At 48.3% G+C, this 20,334-nt stretch overlaps 1 protein-coding gene across 2 annotated transcripts in view; it reads right to left on the bottom strand.

Annotated features, from left to right (window-relative positions):
* The window catches only part of Tgfbr2 (transforming growth factor beta receptor 2), an 89,183-nt gene that overhangs the window by 3,762 nt on the left and 65,087 nt on the right, over window positions 1-20,334 (bottom strand). For both annotated transcript variants that reach the window (XM_021634659.2, XM_021634660.2), the window contains 3 exons: window positions 18,140-18,939; window positions 14,625-14,766; window positions 1,536-1,663 (listed from right to left, as the gene is read on the bottom strand). In XM_021634659.2, the coding sequence (XP_021490334.1) occupies window positions 1,536-1,663; window positions 14,625-14,766; window positions 18,140-18,939 (1,070 nt within the window). The remainder of the gene's footprint in view (window positions 1-1,535; window positions 1,664-14,624; window positions 14,767-18,139; window positions 18,940-20,334) is intronic.

The following is a 20,334-nucleotide window of genomic DNA, read 5'->3' as shown; positions in this document are numbered from 1 at the left end:
GAAGGTGAGCAAATAGCGTGAGAGGTGGAAATAAGGTCAGCTCCTTTTACGTAGAGGTCAACAGTGCCCCTGGCGAGCTCTATAAGTGTGGCACAGACACATCTAATCCTCTTCTTGTAGAGTTGGCATTTGCCTGCCAATACCAGCTACTTTCACATCTGAGGAGTGCCCCTGGCCCCACCTCTTGATGTGGAATTAACTGCATGATTCACCTAACTGGTGGTATTGATTGACGGCCCTGTTAAGAGCAGACTGTAATTGTTGCCATACCAGAAACATTTATTTTGTTCTGGTACAGTAATTACAGGCAGTAAATTAAATTAAATATTAAGCATTACCTTGAAATCAATAGGGCAACAAATCTCATTAAGAGGAAAAAAATGTATTATGCAAATTCTTTCCAGAATTTTATCATAATGAATAATGGCTTCATTACAAAAACTTTATAGGAACAACCTCAGGAGATGGTGACAGTTTCAATGGGACAGATTACTCCAGCACCTTCTAATTCCTGATTTTCTACAAACAGCCTTGCATTTTTAGCACCAAAGACAATTTGTCTGAGACTCCCGTGAGGACCTTAACCCTGGGAAGACTGGCTCACCTACTCCCTGGTCACAGGGTTGGCTCTGGGCCAGGGCTGCTCTGAGCAGGCTTCCTGTCCCATTTGTCTCCCTGATTGTGTCTGGCTTGCTGTCTCTGGATCTCGCTTGATTTCTCCTTGCCTTTAGGCAGACCTACACAGCCATGGCCTGCAAAGACGAAAGGCTTCATCCAAGAGAGCAGTAACAGCCTTTGCTGGATGTAAAAGAACCGTTTTGCCACAGAGATAGGAAAACATTGTTCTGGCTCTTTCTTCACTGAGGCCCATTCTTGGATGTATCAACATGTGGCCGACCGTCTCTCACTCACAAACTACCCTCCTCCGTCCTCTGCTATGACAGCAGCCTTAACTTCCTGTTCTTGTCAGTGAATGACAGCTCACTGTGATGTCACTCAACAGACAGGCCCCTCCCTCCCTCACCAGTTCCTCCTCATTGGCTTCCAGCCCTCCACAGTGGTGGTACCCAGCTCCCCTGGCCTCCATGCACACCGGGCAGAAATGAGTACACCAGCTACCTGACAACCCTGCTTGCTTCCAAAGATTACTTTCCGAACTCGAAGTACCCCTGAGGAACAAAGTTGGAGCCCAGAGGGAATGAGATCTAGGCTTCTGACGTGAAGGTATGGGGGTGGGCATTAGACAGAGCTAGCAAAACATCTTAACCCTGAATCAAGAGGGCTCGGGAGACATGGCTGTACCCTGCAGTGGTTAGCTGAGGACTCTCTGTGAATGCTGTATAAGCCTGGTGAATGCAGCTCAGGAGGACAGGCTCACCCACTTCTACTGAAAATTTCCTGACGAATACGAACCTAACAGTTACAAAGAACCAAGGGTCCTGCCCTCAGAGTTCAGCTCAATCTCCTATAATTCTCCGCCACCTGTGAGCAGCCTCCTCTGTACCTTTTCCCTCTTCAGAGCCAGCACTCCTTACCTGGTGGTTGAGCCAGAAGCTGGGGATTTCTGGCCGTCCTCGGTCCCTCAGGACATTGTCCTTCATGCTCTCCACACAGGGGTGCTCCCGCACCTTGGAACCGAACGGGGGTTCATACTCTTTCACTTCTGTGGGGAAAACAGGCAGACACAGGTCAGTTGAGCATCGGGCAAGTGGGTGAGAGCAGAGTCCTTGGTGAGCACCTGGTGGGGTAGTATGAGGTACCGAATGGCAGAATGAACCTGTCATTGCTAGAACACCGCTAATGGTGGTGGATTAAAATAAGAAGGAAGGGGTGATGCTGGGAGGATGCTCAGAAATATTCCACTGAGGACTGTTCAGTCCTTCTAGGCTTTACACTAACGGCTGGTAACTACAGAACAGGGGCCATGGGCCGGCTTTTCCATCAATGTGGGCGCACTCAGTTGGAGAGAGAATGTTGCTTCTAAGGAGGGAAATGGGTTATCATACATATCATGGGCTGGCGGTTAAGTGTGTGTGCTTGCAGGGAGGACCAGAGTTTGGTTGCCAGCACCCAAGTTGGATTCTCACAATTACTTTTCATGTCAGCTCCAGGAGACCTGACACCCTCTTCTGGCCTTTGTGGGCACTGCACTCATGTGCACACAGCCATACACAGACAAAAATAATTGAAAATAGATAAATCTTTTTTAAAAGCCATGTGTATGACAAACCTTCTAGCCCTCCAGAGGTCCAGAATATACAAACGATCCAGTACATGGTGTTAAACTTCATGAGGACGTTAGCCCTACAGAGGCATGGAATTATGAAGGATGATACAACCTTGACAGTTCCTGAGGACACCACCAAAGGAAATAAGACACTAAAGGACGAATATTATGCAGTTCCATGTAACGTGTCCACCAGAACTCACACAGGAGCCTAACCTCCATCATGAGGCACCCAGAGGTAGAAGCAGCTTTCCTACTTTCCTACTCAGCTGAAAGAAACTCTTAATAAATCTTTTCGTGGATTTAGATTGATGTCTCAATGGGCTGTTCTGAGAGTGGGGCTGCTAGCACAGTCAGTTTAGGGCTGCTGTGGTGGCTCAAGATACTAGTCAACACTTGGGAAGCTGGGGCATGAGGAATGGTCAGGACCTGCCTGGGATACACAGCCAGGCCCTGAATATAAGAGGACAAACAAAACGAGCAGAGCACCAGGCCCCACTGCTGGATTTCCTTGTCTCCAGAACCATAAGCCAAAAGGAAAAAAATAACAGCCCTGCCTCGAGTATTATATTCTGGCAGCAGAAAGGAGGGCTGAATCTCCTTTGAGCCAAATTCACAGAGAAGAAGAGAGAATGGTACGTGTCTGGGGATTAGGAGATGGGTATGAGGGAAGAGGGGATGGAAATGTGGGCTCGGGGTTTATAATCAGTAGAGACTTTCAGCTGGGGACAAGGGGAAAATTCTGGGGACCAGGACTGTAGCTCAGCAGTACAGTACCTGCCTAGCATGTACAAGGCCCTGGGCTCGTTCAGTCCCTAAGAACATAAAGGAGAGAGAGAGAGAGAGAGAGAGAGAGAGAGAGAGAGAGAGTATGTGTGTGTGTGTGAAGAGAGAACAGCCTAGCGATAAACCATGAAAGAACTGAAGGGAAAGGCTAGGCTACATCTCAAATTTTTCTCTAAAATATTCAGGATCTTTGGCCTCTAACTTCAAGATAATTTTCCTTAATGAGTAAAAATTTCAGTCATTGCCTTCTGTTCTAAGAATGGAGATGCTTTCTCCGTAGCATGAAATTTAAAAAATGGAGAGCCTGTTTTCTTTTAGTTTTCTCTTTCATTTTCTCAGAAGTGCACTTATCTTTTACAGCTTTACCCCAGTAGAGAAGCTTTTGGGGATCTTATCTTATCGTTTTGTTTTCTGGCTGATCTTTAAAAATAATATTCTTATTTATTCTTTGAAACTTTCATTTACTTACACGCTCTTTTGATCATATCCACCACCACCATCAACCTCCAGCTCTTCCTAGTGCCCTCACCTTTCTTTCTAACTTATGTTCTCCTTTCTTGTTATCAATACTCCCCCCCCCCACTCAGGGCACTTCCTGTAGCTAACTTTTCATAGACCGTTACTTTTCTCTTACTGTCTTTTGAACACGATTGCCTTTGTGACACTGAGACAAACACAAGCTCCCTCTGTCTACTTTGTACTTCCAGCATCCAAATAATTCATCTACACTGGTCTAAGAGTAAATTCTGAGCTCTGACTTGGGGGGCACACACACCACTTCTTTCTCCCATTCCCTGTCCTCCATCAGACGCTAATTCTGAGGCTCAAGACTGAGGTGGGATTTTTTTTTCATTCCTTTCTCTGCTTGACGCTTTCAGTTTTGCCTTATATGCAGCAAGTACCCAGTAAATCCAAACTGGAGTGATTTCAAGCAAAAGCTGAAGCCTGTAGAGTCAGAGCCAGCTCCAGATGAGACACTTGCTTATCTCCATCTTCTTCCTACAGATTGGAGTGGCCTGAGAGGCTGTCATCTTCCCTTTCAGGGTTATCTTTTGGTCCAATCCAACCAAAGAGAATATTTCCTTGTTGCACTATACCGAGAGAGAAAGGACAAGATAGTGTAGGATTTGTGTGCAACAGGAGCTGTTCATTGGATACTGTGCTGAGCCACAGACTCTCCATTTCTGTTTAGGTGCTGTTGCTGCTGCATTTCTTGCTCAACTAGACACCCTTTACCAAGCCAAGAGCTCTAGACCTGCTCAAATGTTGCCCACAGCCTCCCTCCTTCCCCTATCTCTGTAGAATTACAGTGGGCTGATGGAACTACCCCCACTTGGAGACGCCTGGACCTGACGCCCACCTACCAGGGGCAGCCGCATCACAAGGCAACATGTGTGCTGACTCTGACTAATCCAATCCTTTTCTTGCCTCTGAAAGCCACTCTAAGTCTGTGAGCCAAGGATGGGGCCAGGCTTTTTGTGAATTATAAGTTAAAGCTGCTTCTTGGCTCCTCTTCCCTGCCTGTTCCTGCTTCTCGTCCTCCCTTCCCATGAGACCTGCTCCTTGATAAATAATGCCCCACCCCCAGTCTTTATGTGAGCTCCCACTTCTGGCAAGGCTAGCCCAAGCCATCAGCCCAGAAAGATCTTCTTTCCCTTTTGGCTTCTGTCTGCTCACCTGTACCATCTGAAGACTGTCACTTCACCCCTAGGGGCTTGGGAAGCCCTTCCTAGGAGGTAGGAAGAGTGTTCAGAGCTGTCCAGCATGATGGTGCCCAATGAAGTGCCTTTGTCTTGTCAGAGGCTTCCTAGCTTTCTCCTTTTCAGGGAACACTTCTGAGAGTGCTCCAGAGGCTGAAATCCTCATACCCATGCTCAGAAGTGACAGGTCAAAACATTGCACCAAAGAGAAGAAAATGTCAGGATGACTCCAGCCCACTGTCCACCTTGTGGCCGACAGGCCCAAAGAACCAAGAAAACACTTCTGTGATTCAGTTATTAAGGAGGGCTAGTTTATTACACTGCAAGCTCACCCTTAAAGTCATTTGTGATGCTTCAGCTTCACTGGACGCAGAGCAGAGTCACGAGGAGACACATCTCTGGGTATGTCCCTGAGGTTCAGGGAGGAGACAGCACCCTACTCTGAATGTGGGAAACACCATTCAACCAGCTGCAATCCAAAACTAAACACAAAGGCGCAAAGGAGAAATCCGGATGACTGCGTACATCTCCTCCCTGCTTCATGACCGTGGACACACCACGTGACCACCAGCCGCCTCATGTTCCTGTATCATAATGGGTCATGCCCTCAAACTATGAGCCTAAATAAACCATTCCTCTCTTAAGTTGCTTTGGTTGCAGCTGTCAATCACAGCATTTGTTCTAATGTTTAAATTCAGTGTGGGCCAAGGAGGCTTCCGTAAGGTGTGGGAGAAGATGGCTGCAGAGAGCTTCAGTCTGAAGGTGAAAGTAATGGCTGTTCCAGTGGAAAAGGAGATGAGGCATGATTCTTTTCCTCAGAGCAAAGGGAAGCTTAGCTGAGTTTCCTCTGTTTTTCCTGAGACCTTGGGAACGGTGAGGCTTCCTGTGTTCTGGAGGGATACAAGGCCTGTTTCCTCTCTTTAGCTAAAGTGGGGAAGGGGGAGGGTCAAGGGTCACTCATCTGCAAAGCTCTGGCAGAGACTAACTCTCTGTGCAGCACCGCACCAGGAGGATGGAGAGCTTTGTTCCTTTTCTAAATTGAAAATGGGAAAATGGGGTGGAGAGCAGAGACTATCACGTGACCCAAACCCCAGGTGCCTGTCTCTTAAAGGGTCACTTTCAGGGGTGCCTGCCTGTCATCTCAGTACAGGGGAGGTTGAGGAAAGGGGTTGTTATGAATCTAAAGGCATCCAGGGCGATACAGCGACCTTTAGGCAAAGAGTCTGGGCTACAGGGTGTGACCTCCATCTCAAAAGAGTTCAGGCAGTCGACCATCAGTCACACACACATCTACATTTGTTTGATTCATTATTTTGGTTTAATTAATTAAACCTTAATTAATTACAATTTTTGTTTGATTAATTAATTAATTGCACACAGGCTATGGTGTACTTTGGGAGATCAGAGGACAATGGAGTTTTCTAGGCTCTCCTTCTCCCAAAGAGCTCAGGCTCTGCAGCTGGGGCCTCATTTCCTGAGCCATCCCACATCCTCCTATACAATATATGCGTCCACAGCAGGTAGCAATATGTGCTTGACTTAAAAAAAACATGGATTTTGTTGATTCTTCTTTCTCTGGCCTTTTCTTCGCTCACATCTTACAAGATGGGCCGAGACGACTTACATCACCGGCTGTGTGGACACCTGCCACTCTGGCAATACATCTAATGTCTGCTCTGCACACTGAAGCTGAGGTGCTGGTTGCTGCCTTTGTGGCTCTTCAGGCAATTGGATTTGTTGTTCTCTGAGCCTCCACGGGAACCTGAGAACATGAACAGGGCCTAGAAGGCCATTCCCTCCTGGAGAGATATTTCTAACTGGCTCCTCTGTTCTAAATTTCCTTCAAGTTTTGGCAGGTGTTCACCTTGACCCTGTACAAACCTGGACTGAGTTAAAATCTGGACTCTGAGGAACAAGGTCAGAGGTCCCCTGACAGGTGGCAGTGGAGGGGTCCTGTGCTAGGGGGGTAGGTTTTGATGGGAATCTCATACTCACTCTGGACCATAAAATAGTCCTAGGAATGGAGCAGAGTGGATGACAGCCATTGGTGGCCTGGACCCCCTTGGCTCCCACTTTCTCATCGCAGCTTGGCAGACTGCAGTGCTCAACCCACCTCAGTAAAAGTTTCACATCTGAACTCACATTGATCCTGCCTATCTGCTTATCTTTCTTATTTGGGGCTTAATATAATTTAGAAAGGGCCCGTGTTTAAACGCATGAAATTTCTCGGTGAAGATTCTAGAAAAATCAAATCTCTTCTCACTGCTGTGCCCCTGGGCTCTTCCACAAAGGTGGCTCCGGTGAGATTAAAAGTCATTTAAATCATTACCTTATTGGTTATAAGTGAGCACTTCTCAATCTACTTTATATTAAAGATCAGGTGAGTCAGCCGCGGTTCAACAGGGAGAGGCTTGAGCAAAACGCAGCAGAAATGAATCACGGGAAATGAATGCCAGCTGGGCAGTCCTGGCTACACTGCGCTGCTATGAAAGCCACTTAGTGGGGTGGAAAGATGGCTCAGTGGGTAAAGGCTGCCAAACCTGAAGATGTACGTAGCATCCCGAGTGCTCCATGTTGGACAGAGAGAACCAACTCCTGAGCTGACCTCTGACCTCCATGAGCGCCCTATGGCATGTGTGTGCCTCCCCGGTAAACAGCGTCATGGAAAACTGAAAGTCCCGTTAGACCCCATTCTTGCTTCCTTCCTTATCCTGCAGCAAGTCTGAAGCAAGCACTTTCGGCACTCTGGCTTTAAATGCGGGGTGGGGGCTGGGTCACCACAGAGGAAAATGAACAGCATTTCCTAAGCATGTTTTAAGAGCGTCAAAGGAGCCAGACAGAGGATCCTGAGCAACAGTCTGGGGAGATGTGATCTGACATCCTCAGCTCACCACTAAGAAAAGTGAGGCTGGAAGAGTCCCCAGATCTAGACAGACGATTCAGAATCCTCCCCCACTCCCCGCTGCTCAGCTACATTGCAGAAATGGCTTTGTCTTGCTAAGAGGTCCTTTTTCCTCTCCATCTTACAAGGTATCCCCCCCCCCCAGCATCCTGCCCAGAGCAAGCACCTAGGGAATGCCATGGCCACTGAGAACCTAACAGCCATCTCCTTCCTGCCATCCTGCCATCCTTAGTGAGGCCTGCTAGACCCTAGGCCCCTGAGAAGGGCTCCTTCAGGGATCTGCTGGATGGTGACAGCTGGCAATTTCCAAACAAGCTATGGAAAAATTACTAATTAAAAAGAAATCCCCTTGACCGTCGTGGTTTCCCTCCAGAGCACCAGAGCACTTGTGTGTTCTGGGTTGGGGAAAGGTGGTGCTGGGGGTGGAGAAAGAACAGGATGGTCTCCTTCTAACCGCAGGCACCAGAGGAGGGCGGGGCTGGCATGGTACCAGTACCATGTTTACTCAGGTTCCTCTGTGCTGGATGCAGGGTGCTCAGCCGTCTCTACCACAGTCAAGCCAGCCCCGGTCCGGTCCTGAGAGTTCTTGGACAGAAGGCCTTGTGCTCCCCACACTGTTCAAAATGCACCTTCTCTAAGAGACCATCGTTTTCCTGCTGCACAGAACTGTCTCTTCCTTCCCTTCTCCCTTCCAAGGCCAAGGACCAGCCGCAGACGCTCCTCCTTGTTCTCAGGAAGTCCCACAGCCTGCCCTTCTCTGCATCACCATGGACCCGACCCCCAGACAGCTCTGGTATTGCTTTGACCATCAGCATCTGGCCTACAGCTGTCGTTGGACAGTGTCCCCCAAAGGCATCTGCTCCTTTGAGTTTATATTTACTTTCCAAATGGTGCTGCCTGGGAGTCCATTCAAAACAAATGGTTTCCATCCTGATCTTCCTGAGGTTTCTCTAAACCTCCTTCCCTTTTTCTTTCTGCTTGGCCCTTTGTTCTTTTGGGGCTTCTTCAAGCACAAGGCGCTGTCTGTGCCCAAGCCTTGCTCACAGCCACTGTGTGTCTATTTCAGAGGTCCAGGTGGCCAGGGATTGGGATCAGTTTGCATGTGGGCCTGTTCTGGCTGGAGATAAATACCTACGGAGCCTGCTGTGTGCCCCAAAGGGGGCCTTGGACACCTCCCTCATCTGCCTCCCACACACCACAGTGCAAACACTTGCCCAGACCCTAGGCCAACTGCCTGGCTTGGGACAGAGGCTCTTTGTGGAAGAGAGTCGCTTTCATGCCTGTCCTGGCCTGGCTGAAATCTCCTTCCTCCTCTCCATCAGAAAGCAGTGGCACACCAACCACCCTCCATCTTGTCCTCTTTAAACAACCCAGTTTGTTCTCATTTTTCTCACGTATTCTTGAGATCTTCAAAGTGTCTGAAGTACCCACGCTGATGGCATTATCTGTCCCCTAAATCTGCTATATTTTTCTTTCTGAAAGGACTGTATCCATTGGTCCCTTGCTGGACATCAGATCTGCCACTGACCCATCCTAGCTCCACTCCTCACCAGACCTGTTCCCTTGGGGAGAGAGAGATTTGGGGCTGTCTGCTCTACTAGGGTGCCATGCTATATTCCTGATATTCCAGGAACAGGGAGGCTAGGTCTAGGGAACTGTGAGTGTGATGCCACTATGAGCTTCCTAGCATGACCTTGCCTCAAAAATAAAAATGATTTTTTATTTCTCTCCCATTCTTCAGTAGGGAGAATAGTGCCTGAACACAACAAGCAATCATTAACTATCATCTGAGTCAGTGGAAGATCAGATGAACAGATGAATGAATGAATGAATGACTATCTCCTTAGAGAAACAAGGACAAAGAAGTCGGATTTTAAAGCATTCACACACAGAAACGAAGAGCCTTGTCTGTTAACAGGAATCTGGGGGCTGGGAAGAAGATGACCAGCAGTAAAATCCTTGCCTAGCAAACAGAGGGACCCGAGTTTAATCAGAAGAAACCAAATTTTGAGAGCCTAGGTGTGGCAGCTCATGCCTGTCATCCCAGAGGAGATGGAGCAGGTGCAGATCTGATGCTCTCTGACCAGTCGGTCTGGCCTAGGGGGCAAGTCCCAGGGAAGTGAGACATCCTGTCTCAAAAGACAAGGCGGGTGTTTCCTGAGAACAGTACCAGAGGTTGACCTCTGGCCTGCACATGCATAAGCACCCACACACTCTCACACACGTAAATGCATGTGTGCACACATGCTCGGGAAGGATTCACCAGTGGAGACAGGGAAATTCACCGCTGCAGACATTCAGAAGCCAGGGCCTGAAGGAGGACCTGTTAACACTTACACTGATGTGCTTAGCAAGCACTGAGTACCTCTGAAGAGCTGCGTGTGCCTGTGGTGTGGGATGTGCAGAGGGGCTCTGACCCCCACATACTACTGAGTATTTATTTTCCCAGTTCTTCACCAAGCAGACTGACTCTGCCCCAGGAGGAGGCAGGCCGGTGGCCACAGGGCTCCCAGAAACTTGGCTGCCCACCCCCAGAAGACTGCTTCTCCTCCGGGAAGGGAGGATGACAGCAGAGGCTCCAAATAGGATTCTGGTGGATTTGGTGCACAGAAGATGAAGCGACTGCTTTGGCTTGGATTCCTTCAGGGCTTTCTTAACCTGGCCCAAACTTTCCTCTTCAGACTACTCTTTGCTTACTGTGATGGCCTGTAGAGCGCTATAGCGTGATTTCATAGTAAAGGAAGCTTAGGTCTGGCTCCAGAAGGAACTATTTCTCCTCTCCTTGCACTGTCTTCCTGGTAACATCTCCAGGGCTGTGCTGTGTGCTTCTCCCTCCCCGCAGCTGCTCTGCTCAGAACCCAGGCTGGCTGAGAAGAGCTTTGCCGAAGGACACCCGGGCCACACCTCTCGGTGTCCTGCCTTGGTATCTACTGACTTAGGTTGGCATGGACATCCAGCTCTCTGTCTTGCTGCTGCCCACGCCTGCAGCTGTTGCTATAGGTGAACAGCCCCCGACTGCAAGAAAACTCACGCCAGAGTGTCAGGCTCAGCAAATGGCCTGAAATGAGTGTTGAGGACCTGAAAGGAGTTTATAGTGAGATCCCCCGAGAGTGGGTACAGCAGGAAGGACCTGGGACTGGAGAAGGGAGAAGGGAGAAGGGAGAAGGGAGAAGGGGCGGGCTTGGCAGCCACAGAAAAGTCACACTCGCCATCTCGCAGGGTCTCTAAAGCAAGGCAGGCAAGACTTAATTCTCCTAGGATGTGTCACATAATACATGCTGTTTACTGGCTTGCTCTTCATGGCTCGCTTAGTCTGGTTTCTCAGCGCTCCCAGGACCACCTGTCCAGGATTGGCACCAAACTCAGCTGTTCACTTAAAACTAGATGGGCTATCAGCTGGCCCGATCATGAGTAAAACAGTAATCTGTGATGGCTGATGAAGGAAACATTCGGCATTGTTAAATTTATTAACTATAATTATTGCAGGGTGGGTGGGTGGGTGCATGGACCGTGGCATGTGTGTGGAGGTCAGAACTCAGTAAAGTCAGTTCTCACCTTCCAGTTTTACATGGGCTCCAAGGATTGATCTGAGATTGTCAGCCTTTTACAGTAAACACCTTTGCCCCTGACCTATTTCAAAGGCCCTTCATCTACCTATCCACTACTACTGATGCTACACCATCACCATCACCACATCACATCATCACTATCATCATTACCATCACTATCACCACCACCACCATCACCATCACATCATATCACCACTACCATCACCACTATCACCATTACCATCACCATTATCATCACCACCCTTCCTCTTTGGAATTCAAGAGCTGGTGAAAGGGTCACGGGGATACTTTCAGAAGATGGCAATGTATTCTCAGGGCCTTGCCATACGACATCACACACTTAAACCTAGTGATGTAACTGAGGGTGGACACAGCCTCTGTTTCTGCAGAGTGGAGACAGGAGAATCAGGAGTGGGCAGTCACGATCAAGTAAAGCAGAGCCAGGATGGGTTCCATCCAGTTTCTGTCTGCTTTTACCACAAAGGGCTCTACAGGGATGTTCTGAGATGAGCCGAACACACCGGATCCTCTTCCACAAGGAAACTTGTTTATCTTGGAGCCTTTTTTAGAACTCATAAAAGTTAGTGAGCTTGGCTCTACCTCACATGCCCCAATTCTTCCTCACGAAGCAAATATCAACAGGAAGGGGCTCTTGCCAGTGATTACAATGAAAGTAGAATGCGCCAGAGCCCTAGGCTGACCATCTTGATAGCTAGAGACCAGACACAAGCTCAGGGCTGTCTACAGAAACAGGGCTCTCAAAGCATGGGAGAAGATACTGCCAGCCAGGTACATTGATTCGTCAGGAACAGCACTGTCTTGGACATGGCTCCCATCAGTCTACAGGTTCATTTTGGAGCTGTTGAACATTCCAAGCAGAAAATCATTTATAATGGCTGATCATTGATTAAACAAATTCAGCACGCGCACACACACACAGAAGAAGGAGGAGGAGGAGGAGGAAGAAGGAGGAAGAAGGAGGAAGGAGCAGGAGGAAGGAGGAGGAGGAAGAAGAAGGAGAAGGAGGAGAAAGAAGAAAGAAGGAAGAAGAAAGAAAGAAAGAAAGAAAGAAAGAAAGAAAGAAAGAAAGAAAGAAAGAAAGAAAGAAAGAAAGAAAGAAAAGACTTCTCTGGCAGGAAATTGGGAGAGTTGTGCCAGGCAGATAGGAATCCCCATGTCCACAGAGGCCAGAGAAAAAGATGACTGTGACCCGGCAAGGGATGAGGGAGGTGGTGAGTGAGCTCCTCCTTGTAGTGTGGGGGGCCAAACATCTTCTGCAAGGGATGAAGGCTCAGAACCAGCAATGAGTCCAGCTGGAATGGCATTGGACAATATGCTGGGAAGTTTGGGTCGGTAACCAGAGAGGTTGCTTTTTGAGCAGTAAAATAAGTAATGACATTATTGGACATCCACAGAAGAAAAGAAATACCCACTGTCTTCAGCTGATCTAGATGCACAAATAATGGATAAATAACAAGGGGTAGTGAGAGGAAGGATAGAGATCCCCTCAGCGTAAAATACCTGCTAATTAACAAGTGGTAAGAACAAACAGAAACATCTGCACGTGGCAGACATCACATTGACAACTGTCTCAAGTGAGAATCCTCAGTAGAGCCTCAGATTCACAGGTGAGACTATGAAGAAGTCAGATCCTCCTCCCCCAGGTGTGTTCATTACAGACTGGAAAATGGCATCTCTACAGAGGCAGCCCAGCAGCCAGCCTTCCCAGCTGACCTCAGCAGCCCCGGCCATGGTCCCATGGGCTCAGATGTTACCACAGTGCCTGCAGCCCAGTGCCTGTGCTGTTCTTACTACAGACACGTCACCTTCCATCTAACGAGAGAAAACCCCAGCAAAACCCTAAGTGGGATCCAGGCTCTGAAGTGCTTCAGCATCACAAGTGTCAAGGTCACAGAAGACTATGCTGGGTAAACAAAGAAAGACCATGGAAGCTCAAGAGTTGGATCCAGGTGAATCCTAGCCGAGTCCTCTTCCAGAAAAGCACGGTGCTGGTTGCTCGGGAGGGTAAGTGAGCTCTGTGGTTCAGCTGAGAGCACTGTACCACTGTTAATGTCCCGGCTTTGCTAGGGTTAGGTTGTTTCTTCTCTTTTGGATTTAGGCTGAGTTTTAAACTGGATTGAAGGCAGATGGGTGGGCTGGAGTCTCTGCATTTTTGCTGTTGTTGTTATTGTTGTTTACTGGTTTGTGTATTTAGGACAGGATCTTCCTCTGTAGTCCAGGCTGGCCTGTAAGTTATTATGTAGCCGAGACTAACTTGGAACTTGCTTCAGCCTCCGGCCTTAGCATCTTGAGTACTGGAATTAGATACTGCTCTCTCTGTGTTAACCTTTTCTTTTTTTAATTTAAATTTGTGTGTGTGTGTGTGTGTGTATGAGTGTGCATGTTTGTGAGAGGGTGTGTGTGTGTGTGTATGCATGTATCTTTTTGGTTGATGATTGATGTGGGAGGGCCCCCGCTCACTGGGGGCAGTGCCACCCCTGGGCAGGCAGTCCTGAGAGCTCTAAGAAATCAGACTAAGCAAGGCATGAAGAGCAAGCATAAACAGCGTTCCTCCGTGGGCTTCGCTTCAGCTCTCTGCTCCGGTCCCTGCCTTGTCTGAGTGCCTGCCCTGACTTTCCTGGACAGTGGACTCTTCACGTGGAAGTGTAAGATAAAATAAGTCCCTTCGCCCTCACGTTGCTCTTTGGACAGTATCTCAGCACAGTGATGGAAACCCTAAGGCAGCCTCTCACAGAGGAAAGGGACTTGTCATTCATACAACACACAGAGAAGAGAGGGAGGGAACCTGGCGGAGCTGTGGTACTCTGCTTGGGGAATGCTCAGAGAATAGAAGGAAAGGAGATAGCCAACCCCCTGAGGTTCACAGAGAAAAGGCAGAGAGAAGTCTTAGAAGCTAGCCGTCTCCTCCACCAGCTTCCCCACAGTCTTAAAACCCAAACAGACATATCAAACCAGCTGACTCTGTTTTGTGAAAAAGAAGTCATCTCTACAAGAGTAAATACTTAGTCAAATCTTTTTTTTTTTTCCAGAACTTTAAATCTGAAGAAGAGACAAAATGCAGATGCTCATCTGACTATTAATCCTTTGGGTAAATAGAAGTAATTTTTACTCCTGCTTCAAGAAAGCACCTCTTGAAAGATATTAAAATATCTGTGGGGAGAAAAGTAGTGTGAAAGGAGACAGATGGAAAGCTGTATGTTCCAAACATGGCTTTTCAATTAGAAACCTTGGCTATTCAGAAACATCCCCCCAAACCCTAGAGCAACTACCCACTACACACTCTCAACTGTCTCCCAGCGTGGCGTGCACTGGTCGGCGCTGAAGCCCACAATCATGCCTGAAGCAGACAGCATTATGTCATCTGGGACCAGCGGCATCACATCACCCCACCACCGACTGTGCGGTGACCAAGGACGTACCTCCCACGGCGTTGCAGCGGGATGTCATTTCCCAGAGTACCAGAGCCATGGAGTAGACATCTGTCTGCTTGAAGGACTCCACGTTTTCCAAATTCATCCTGGATTCTAGAACTTCTGGGGCCATGTATCTTGCAGTTCCCACCTAAAGTCACAGGAAACACAGCATAAAGTTCGTCTTTTACCTCTGGGGTAATCTGCTGCAGGGGACTAAAGTGTGGCCTTCTCATATGCAGTTTATTTTTTGTTTGCTTCTAGGGGTTTCTTATGTTATTCTCAGAAACTTCATCCATGCGTATGGTTTATTTTGACCACATTCACCCTCATTACCCTCTCTTATTTCCTGCCCACTTCTCCCGAACCCTTTCTTGCTAACAAGTGCCCTATGGACTTCCATGTCTTTTTAAAAGGCATTTGGTTAGGGTTGCTTTTATAAGCAACTGTGGTTGACTATCAATGGCCACACCACTGAAGAAATACGACTCCTCTCCCTTCCCTGCCCCCCCAGCAGCCATTAACTGGCAACAGTTCCTCGGGTAGAGGTGTGATATTTTCCTTCTTTTTAGCCCTTTTTCCCTTCCTCCCTTTTTGTTTGTTCGTTTTTGGGGACAGGGTTTTATGTAGCCCACGCTGGCCTCATACACTGTAGCTGGTGATTACCTTGAACTACTGATCCTCCCACCTCCATTTTCCAGAGTGCTGAGATTGTAGGCATATACCACCACATCCAGCTTTTTATGGACTCTAGGAATCAGACTCAGGGCAGCATGCACACTAGAGAAGCAACCTGCTGACTGAGCCCCAGCCCCAGCCCTGTGCAGGCACTCTTTAAAAAAAGAAAACCAAACTGCTGTTTTCAAAGATGAGAGTTACAGAGGCAGACACAACACTATTATTTCCTCCCCCTAACACTCTTTGAAGACCCTAAACGAAGCATGCTCAAAGTAGTACCCGATCCTGGAGCCACTAATATGGGTGTATATTTTTATATGCATCTTATTATTCAATATTTTTATAGATAACCTGAAGATAGTCGCATCTGTGATATTTTAGATGCTTTTAAAATATTATTTACTTTATATCCCAATCATAGCCCCTCCCCTCCTCCCAGTCCCACCCTCCTTCCCTTTTCTCCTACACCCCTTCCCCTACTACTCACCCCACCAACCCAGCCAGCAATCAAGTCACATCAAGACTGAATGCATCCTCTTCCCCTGTGGCATGGTGAGGCAGCCCTGCAAGGGGGAAGTGATTGGAAAGCAGGCGACAGAGTCCATGTCAGAGACAGCCCCTGCTTCCCTTACTAGGGCACCTATATGAAGACCAAGCTGCCTATCAGCTACTAGGTATGAATAGGGCCCTAGGTCTAGTCCATGCATGGTCCTTGGTTGGTGTTCATTCTCTGCAAGCCCCTCTGGGCCCTGGTTAGTTGGCTCTGTTGGTCTTCTTGAAAAGACTTATTTAGTTTTATTTCATGTGATGGAAATTTTTCCTGTTTGTGTATATGTGCACCACATGTGTGCCAAGTATCTGCAGAGACCAAAAGAAAGACACCAGATCCCCTGGAGCTAGGAGTTACAGACAGTTGTGAGCTGTCACATGTGTGCTGGGAATTGAACCCAGGTCCTCTAGAGAGGCTAAGCGTCAGACAGATTGTCGAACAGGCAGAGACAGTGAGAAGGACTACAGACAGATACTAAAGGTGCCGAACTTCCAAGATGGATGGCGTCTTTGCACTCTCTTGACCTGACTCAAAAGCCTGGCAGCTTAAAACAAAGGCCATACAGGCTTTTTCTTCCACCGCTAGGCCTTCAGATGGAGTGGCTCACCAAGTTCAAGACCACGTCAGGACATGTTACCTAACAGTTGTGCCAATCAGCCAACCTTTCTTCAAAACGACCAACCCTAAGTTAGGGGAGGAAGACCCTTCAGAGCAGATAAAACCCTGAGCCCTCAGGTAGAGACTGGAGTTTTGGTTTCCGAGTCCCCCTCCCCTCTGCAGCTGGGCTTTTGTCTGTGTGTCTGCTTCGTGTGTGTGTGTCTTTACCACCAACAAAAGTCTTTCTTCCATGGCTGATTCTGCCAGTTGATGTTTGCTGTGTCTTGAGATTTTATTCTCCCTCTTAGTTCTTTAACAGGCAGAGAAAAGGAGCCTGATCAAGACCCCTAGACTAACCTTGCCACAGCAGAAGTGTTTCCTGCTGCTAAGCCACCATTCCACCCTCTGACATATTTTTTGTTTTTGCAAATTAAATTTTTTCCCCTCATTCTTGAAACTCTAAGACTCATAATGAAAATAACTGCCACCCATTTGGGTCATTTAAGGACCATTTAATTTTAATCTACCCCATGGCCCATATGACATAATTTCATAAATCTCTGCTAAATTAAAGTCATGAAATGACCAAGTCATACAATAATTTCCGAGAATGTGACATGTAGCTGTATTCCTGTTATTTAGGCCTGCAACCAATTTTGTGATTGACATTAAGCAAACAGGGAGCCAGCAGAGAAAAGGGAAAACTATTTCTAAGGAAAATTTTTCAAATGAAAATCATACCGCAGCACATACCAGCTCATCCTATGTCAATCACTGTCCTGTCACATGGAGGTCAAATAATTTGATGCCACTGTTCCAAAGACTAGTTCTTATTGGCATGCCATTGGAGACATTTTTCTTTTAACAGAGCACTCTGTGAGTCATTGCCCTGACACATTAATTTGTTTGTGTCTCGGGAAGATGACCTCCACACTGCGAGTGCTGCTATGGACAGAACGCTGACAAGGCAGAGACCTCACAAGTTCAGTTCAGTTCAAGGAGGGTTTTAAAGTGTGCCCTATTCACCAACGGGAGAAAACAACAGTGTGCCCGATGGGCCTGCTCTGACGCATCAGCTGTCACCTGGGAAGGAAACCCCCCTTCTTCCTGGTCATTCTCCAAATGTGCCTTGGTCAAAGGGTTTCCATTTGTGTCTAGGATGATGCTTCAAAAGTAGAATCACTGTGCTGGGAATGCGGCTCTGTCAGCAGAGAGCTTGCACACAAGTAAGAGGACAGCACCTCAACAAGGTGAATGGCACCGCAGCCACCTTTACTGAAGGTTCTGGGGACTGAGGTACTGTCCTCTTGGACACACACACAGACACAGAGAGAACCGTTCACTCCTTCAACAAACACTTGTTGGTCACTTTCACTGCCTGAGGCATCGTGCTGGGTGTCGTGGGCTGGGTGTCGTGGGCTGGGTGTTGTGGGTAGAGTTGGGTTGGGGAAAGTGGACTCTAGAGTTCAATCTAACAAATCAGTGAGTTCTGGGTTCTGTAAGCAATGAAGAAAGACACCTGGTGTCAACCTCTGGCCTCCACACATGCATGCTTGGGTAAGTGCACCCACATGCACCTGTACCACAACACACACATACACACATACCTCTCCAAATGAAAAAATTTAGAAAGAAAATAAAAGGGGTAGAGGCGAGGTCAGGCATGAAGCCAGGGTCAGAGCATCGAGCTCCTGCCTACCTGCCCACTGTTGGCCAGGTCATCGACAGACAGAGTAGGGTCCAGGCGCAAGGACAGCCCGAAGTCACACAGGCAGCAGGTCAAGTCATTCTTCACGAGGATGTTGGAGCTCTTGAGGTCCCTGTGAACGATGGGCATCTTGGGTCTCCCACATGGAGTGTGGTCGCTGTGGAGGTGAGCGATGCCCCGCGCCAGGGAGCTGCCCAGTTTCCTCAGGTCCTCCCAGCTGATGACGTGCCTCGTGAGGTACTCCTGCAGGTTGCCCTTGGCGTGGAAGGCTGTGATCAGCCAGTACTGCTTGCCCAGCTCCGTCTTCCTCTCCTCGGCCGTGAGGAACTGCAGGATGTTCTCATGTTTCAGGTTGATGTCCGAGAAGATGTCCTTCTCCGTTTTCCACGAAGAGTATTCCTCGTACGGGAAGATCTTGACGGCCACAGTCTCGAACTGCTCGGAGGTGTTCTGCTTCAGCTTGGCCTTGTAGACCTCCGCAAAGCGGCCCTTCCCCACCAGCGTGTCCAGCTCGATGGGCAGCAGCTCCGTGTTGTGGTTGATGTTGTTGGCGCATGTGGAGCTGATGTCGGAGCGGTCATCCTCCAGGATGATGGCGCAGTTGTCGCTGAACTCCATGAGCTTCCGCGGTTTGTTGCTCTCCCAGGCAGGGCTCAGCTTCTGCTGCCGGTGGACGCGGTAGCAGTAGAAGATGATGATGACGGCTATGGCAATCCCCAGTGGAGGCAGGAGGCTGACGCCGGTCACCTGAATGATGACCAGCAGCAGGTCGGGGCTGCTGGTGGTGTAATCTGATGTGGAGACAAGGCAGAGGAAAGAAGGCGTTAGGCTCAGGAGGTGTGCTACACCAGGAAGCAAGTCCACAGTTGTGTATTTATGCACAATAGCATCTGTACTGTGTCCATGAAAACCAGATAGTGATTCTTTCCAGGGATGCTACATGCTAGCACACCACCCATGTCCTTCCCAGAGTGAAACTGAATCAGAGATGATCAAGGATACCGCACCAACCAAAGATTGATGCATAGCCATTGTGTCAGAGAATGGTTGCCAGTCTCTTCCTCACCAGCAATCACACACACATGAAGGGGCAACCGGGGAGGTGGTTCAGCAGGTAGAGCACTTGCCATGCAAGGGTGAGGGCGTGTGCTAGACCCGCAGAACCCGTGTAAATATGCACACACTTGTAATCCCTGCTTTGGGGAAACCGAGGCGGGTAGAGCTCTGAGGTTCACTTTCATTCCAGTCCAGTGACGTCAGTGAGTCTCAGTCTAAGTGAGAGATCCTGTCTCCAAAAGGGTACATGTCATTCCTAAAACATCTGCTAGCATCTACAGGCACACATGAGCACACTTGTGTACCTGTAGACATAAACACACATCTATGTGTGTAATGCACATACACACATACACACCAGGTTGACATAAGGTAATGGGCTTCCAAGAGGCCTTGCCTCTCCTTACCCCTCAGGCACAGAGCTGATGGTTCAGCATGACCTGGATGTGGAACAGGAGAAGTTGGAACCATGGGAAGGAACAAGGGTAATCCTTGTCTGAGATCACATATCTCCACAGATATCTCAGCTCCTGCTCTTCAAACTTCCACTGAAATGCCACTCTCTAGGAATAGCCAGGAAACCTGGTACAATGTCTTTTGTGATGTCTGTAACCTTCCTGTGTCACTGTGCTTCCGTGTCAGCACAATCAGAGCTGAGTTCAATAACTGAACAGTGACTACGTTCCGTTCTCGGGGTAGAGGCAAAATGACATAACTCCTGCCTTCACCTGCTTAAGTAGGGTTGTGGTTAAATGTTTGACAGGATCACATGTTTGGAAACTTGAGTCCCAGCTGCTGGTGCTGTCTTGGAAGCTTATAAAACTTCACTCACTGGAGGAAGCTGTGTTTCAGGGTGGATCCTGAGGTATATCAACTCATTTTCAGTGAGCTTTCTGCTTCCTATTGATGCCATGTGGCCCTCACCATGACTGACTGGATCCCTACAAACTGCAAGCCTGAATAATCAGCCTCCTCCTTCCTTCGTTTGATTCTGGTCAAGTCATTTGGTCACAGCAAAAGAAAAGTAACCAACCCATACAGTCCCTGGTAAAACTTCAGATCAGTGGTTCTTAAGCTGTGGGTTGTGACCCCATCGCAGGGAATGCCTAAGACCATCCGGAAACACTGAT

This window comes from Meriones unguiculatus, chromosome 6 (assembly GCF_030254825.1).
Source record: "Meriones unguiculatus strain TT.TT164.6M chromosome 6, Bangor_MerUng_6.1, whole genome shotgun sequence".
Taxonomy (NCBI): Eukaryota; Metazoa; Chordata; class Mammalia; order Rodentia; family Muridae; genus Meriones; species Meriones unguiculatus.
Note: the sequence above shows the minus strand (reverse complement) of the source record. Positions and strands in the feature narration are given on the sequence as shown.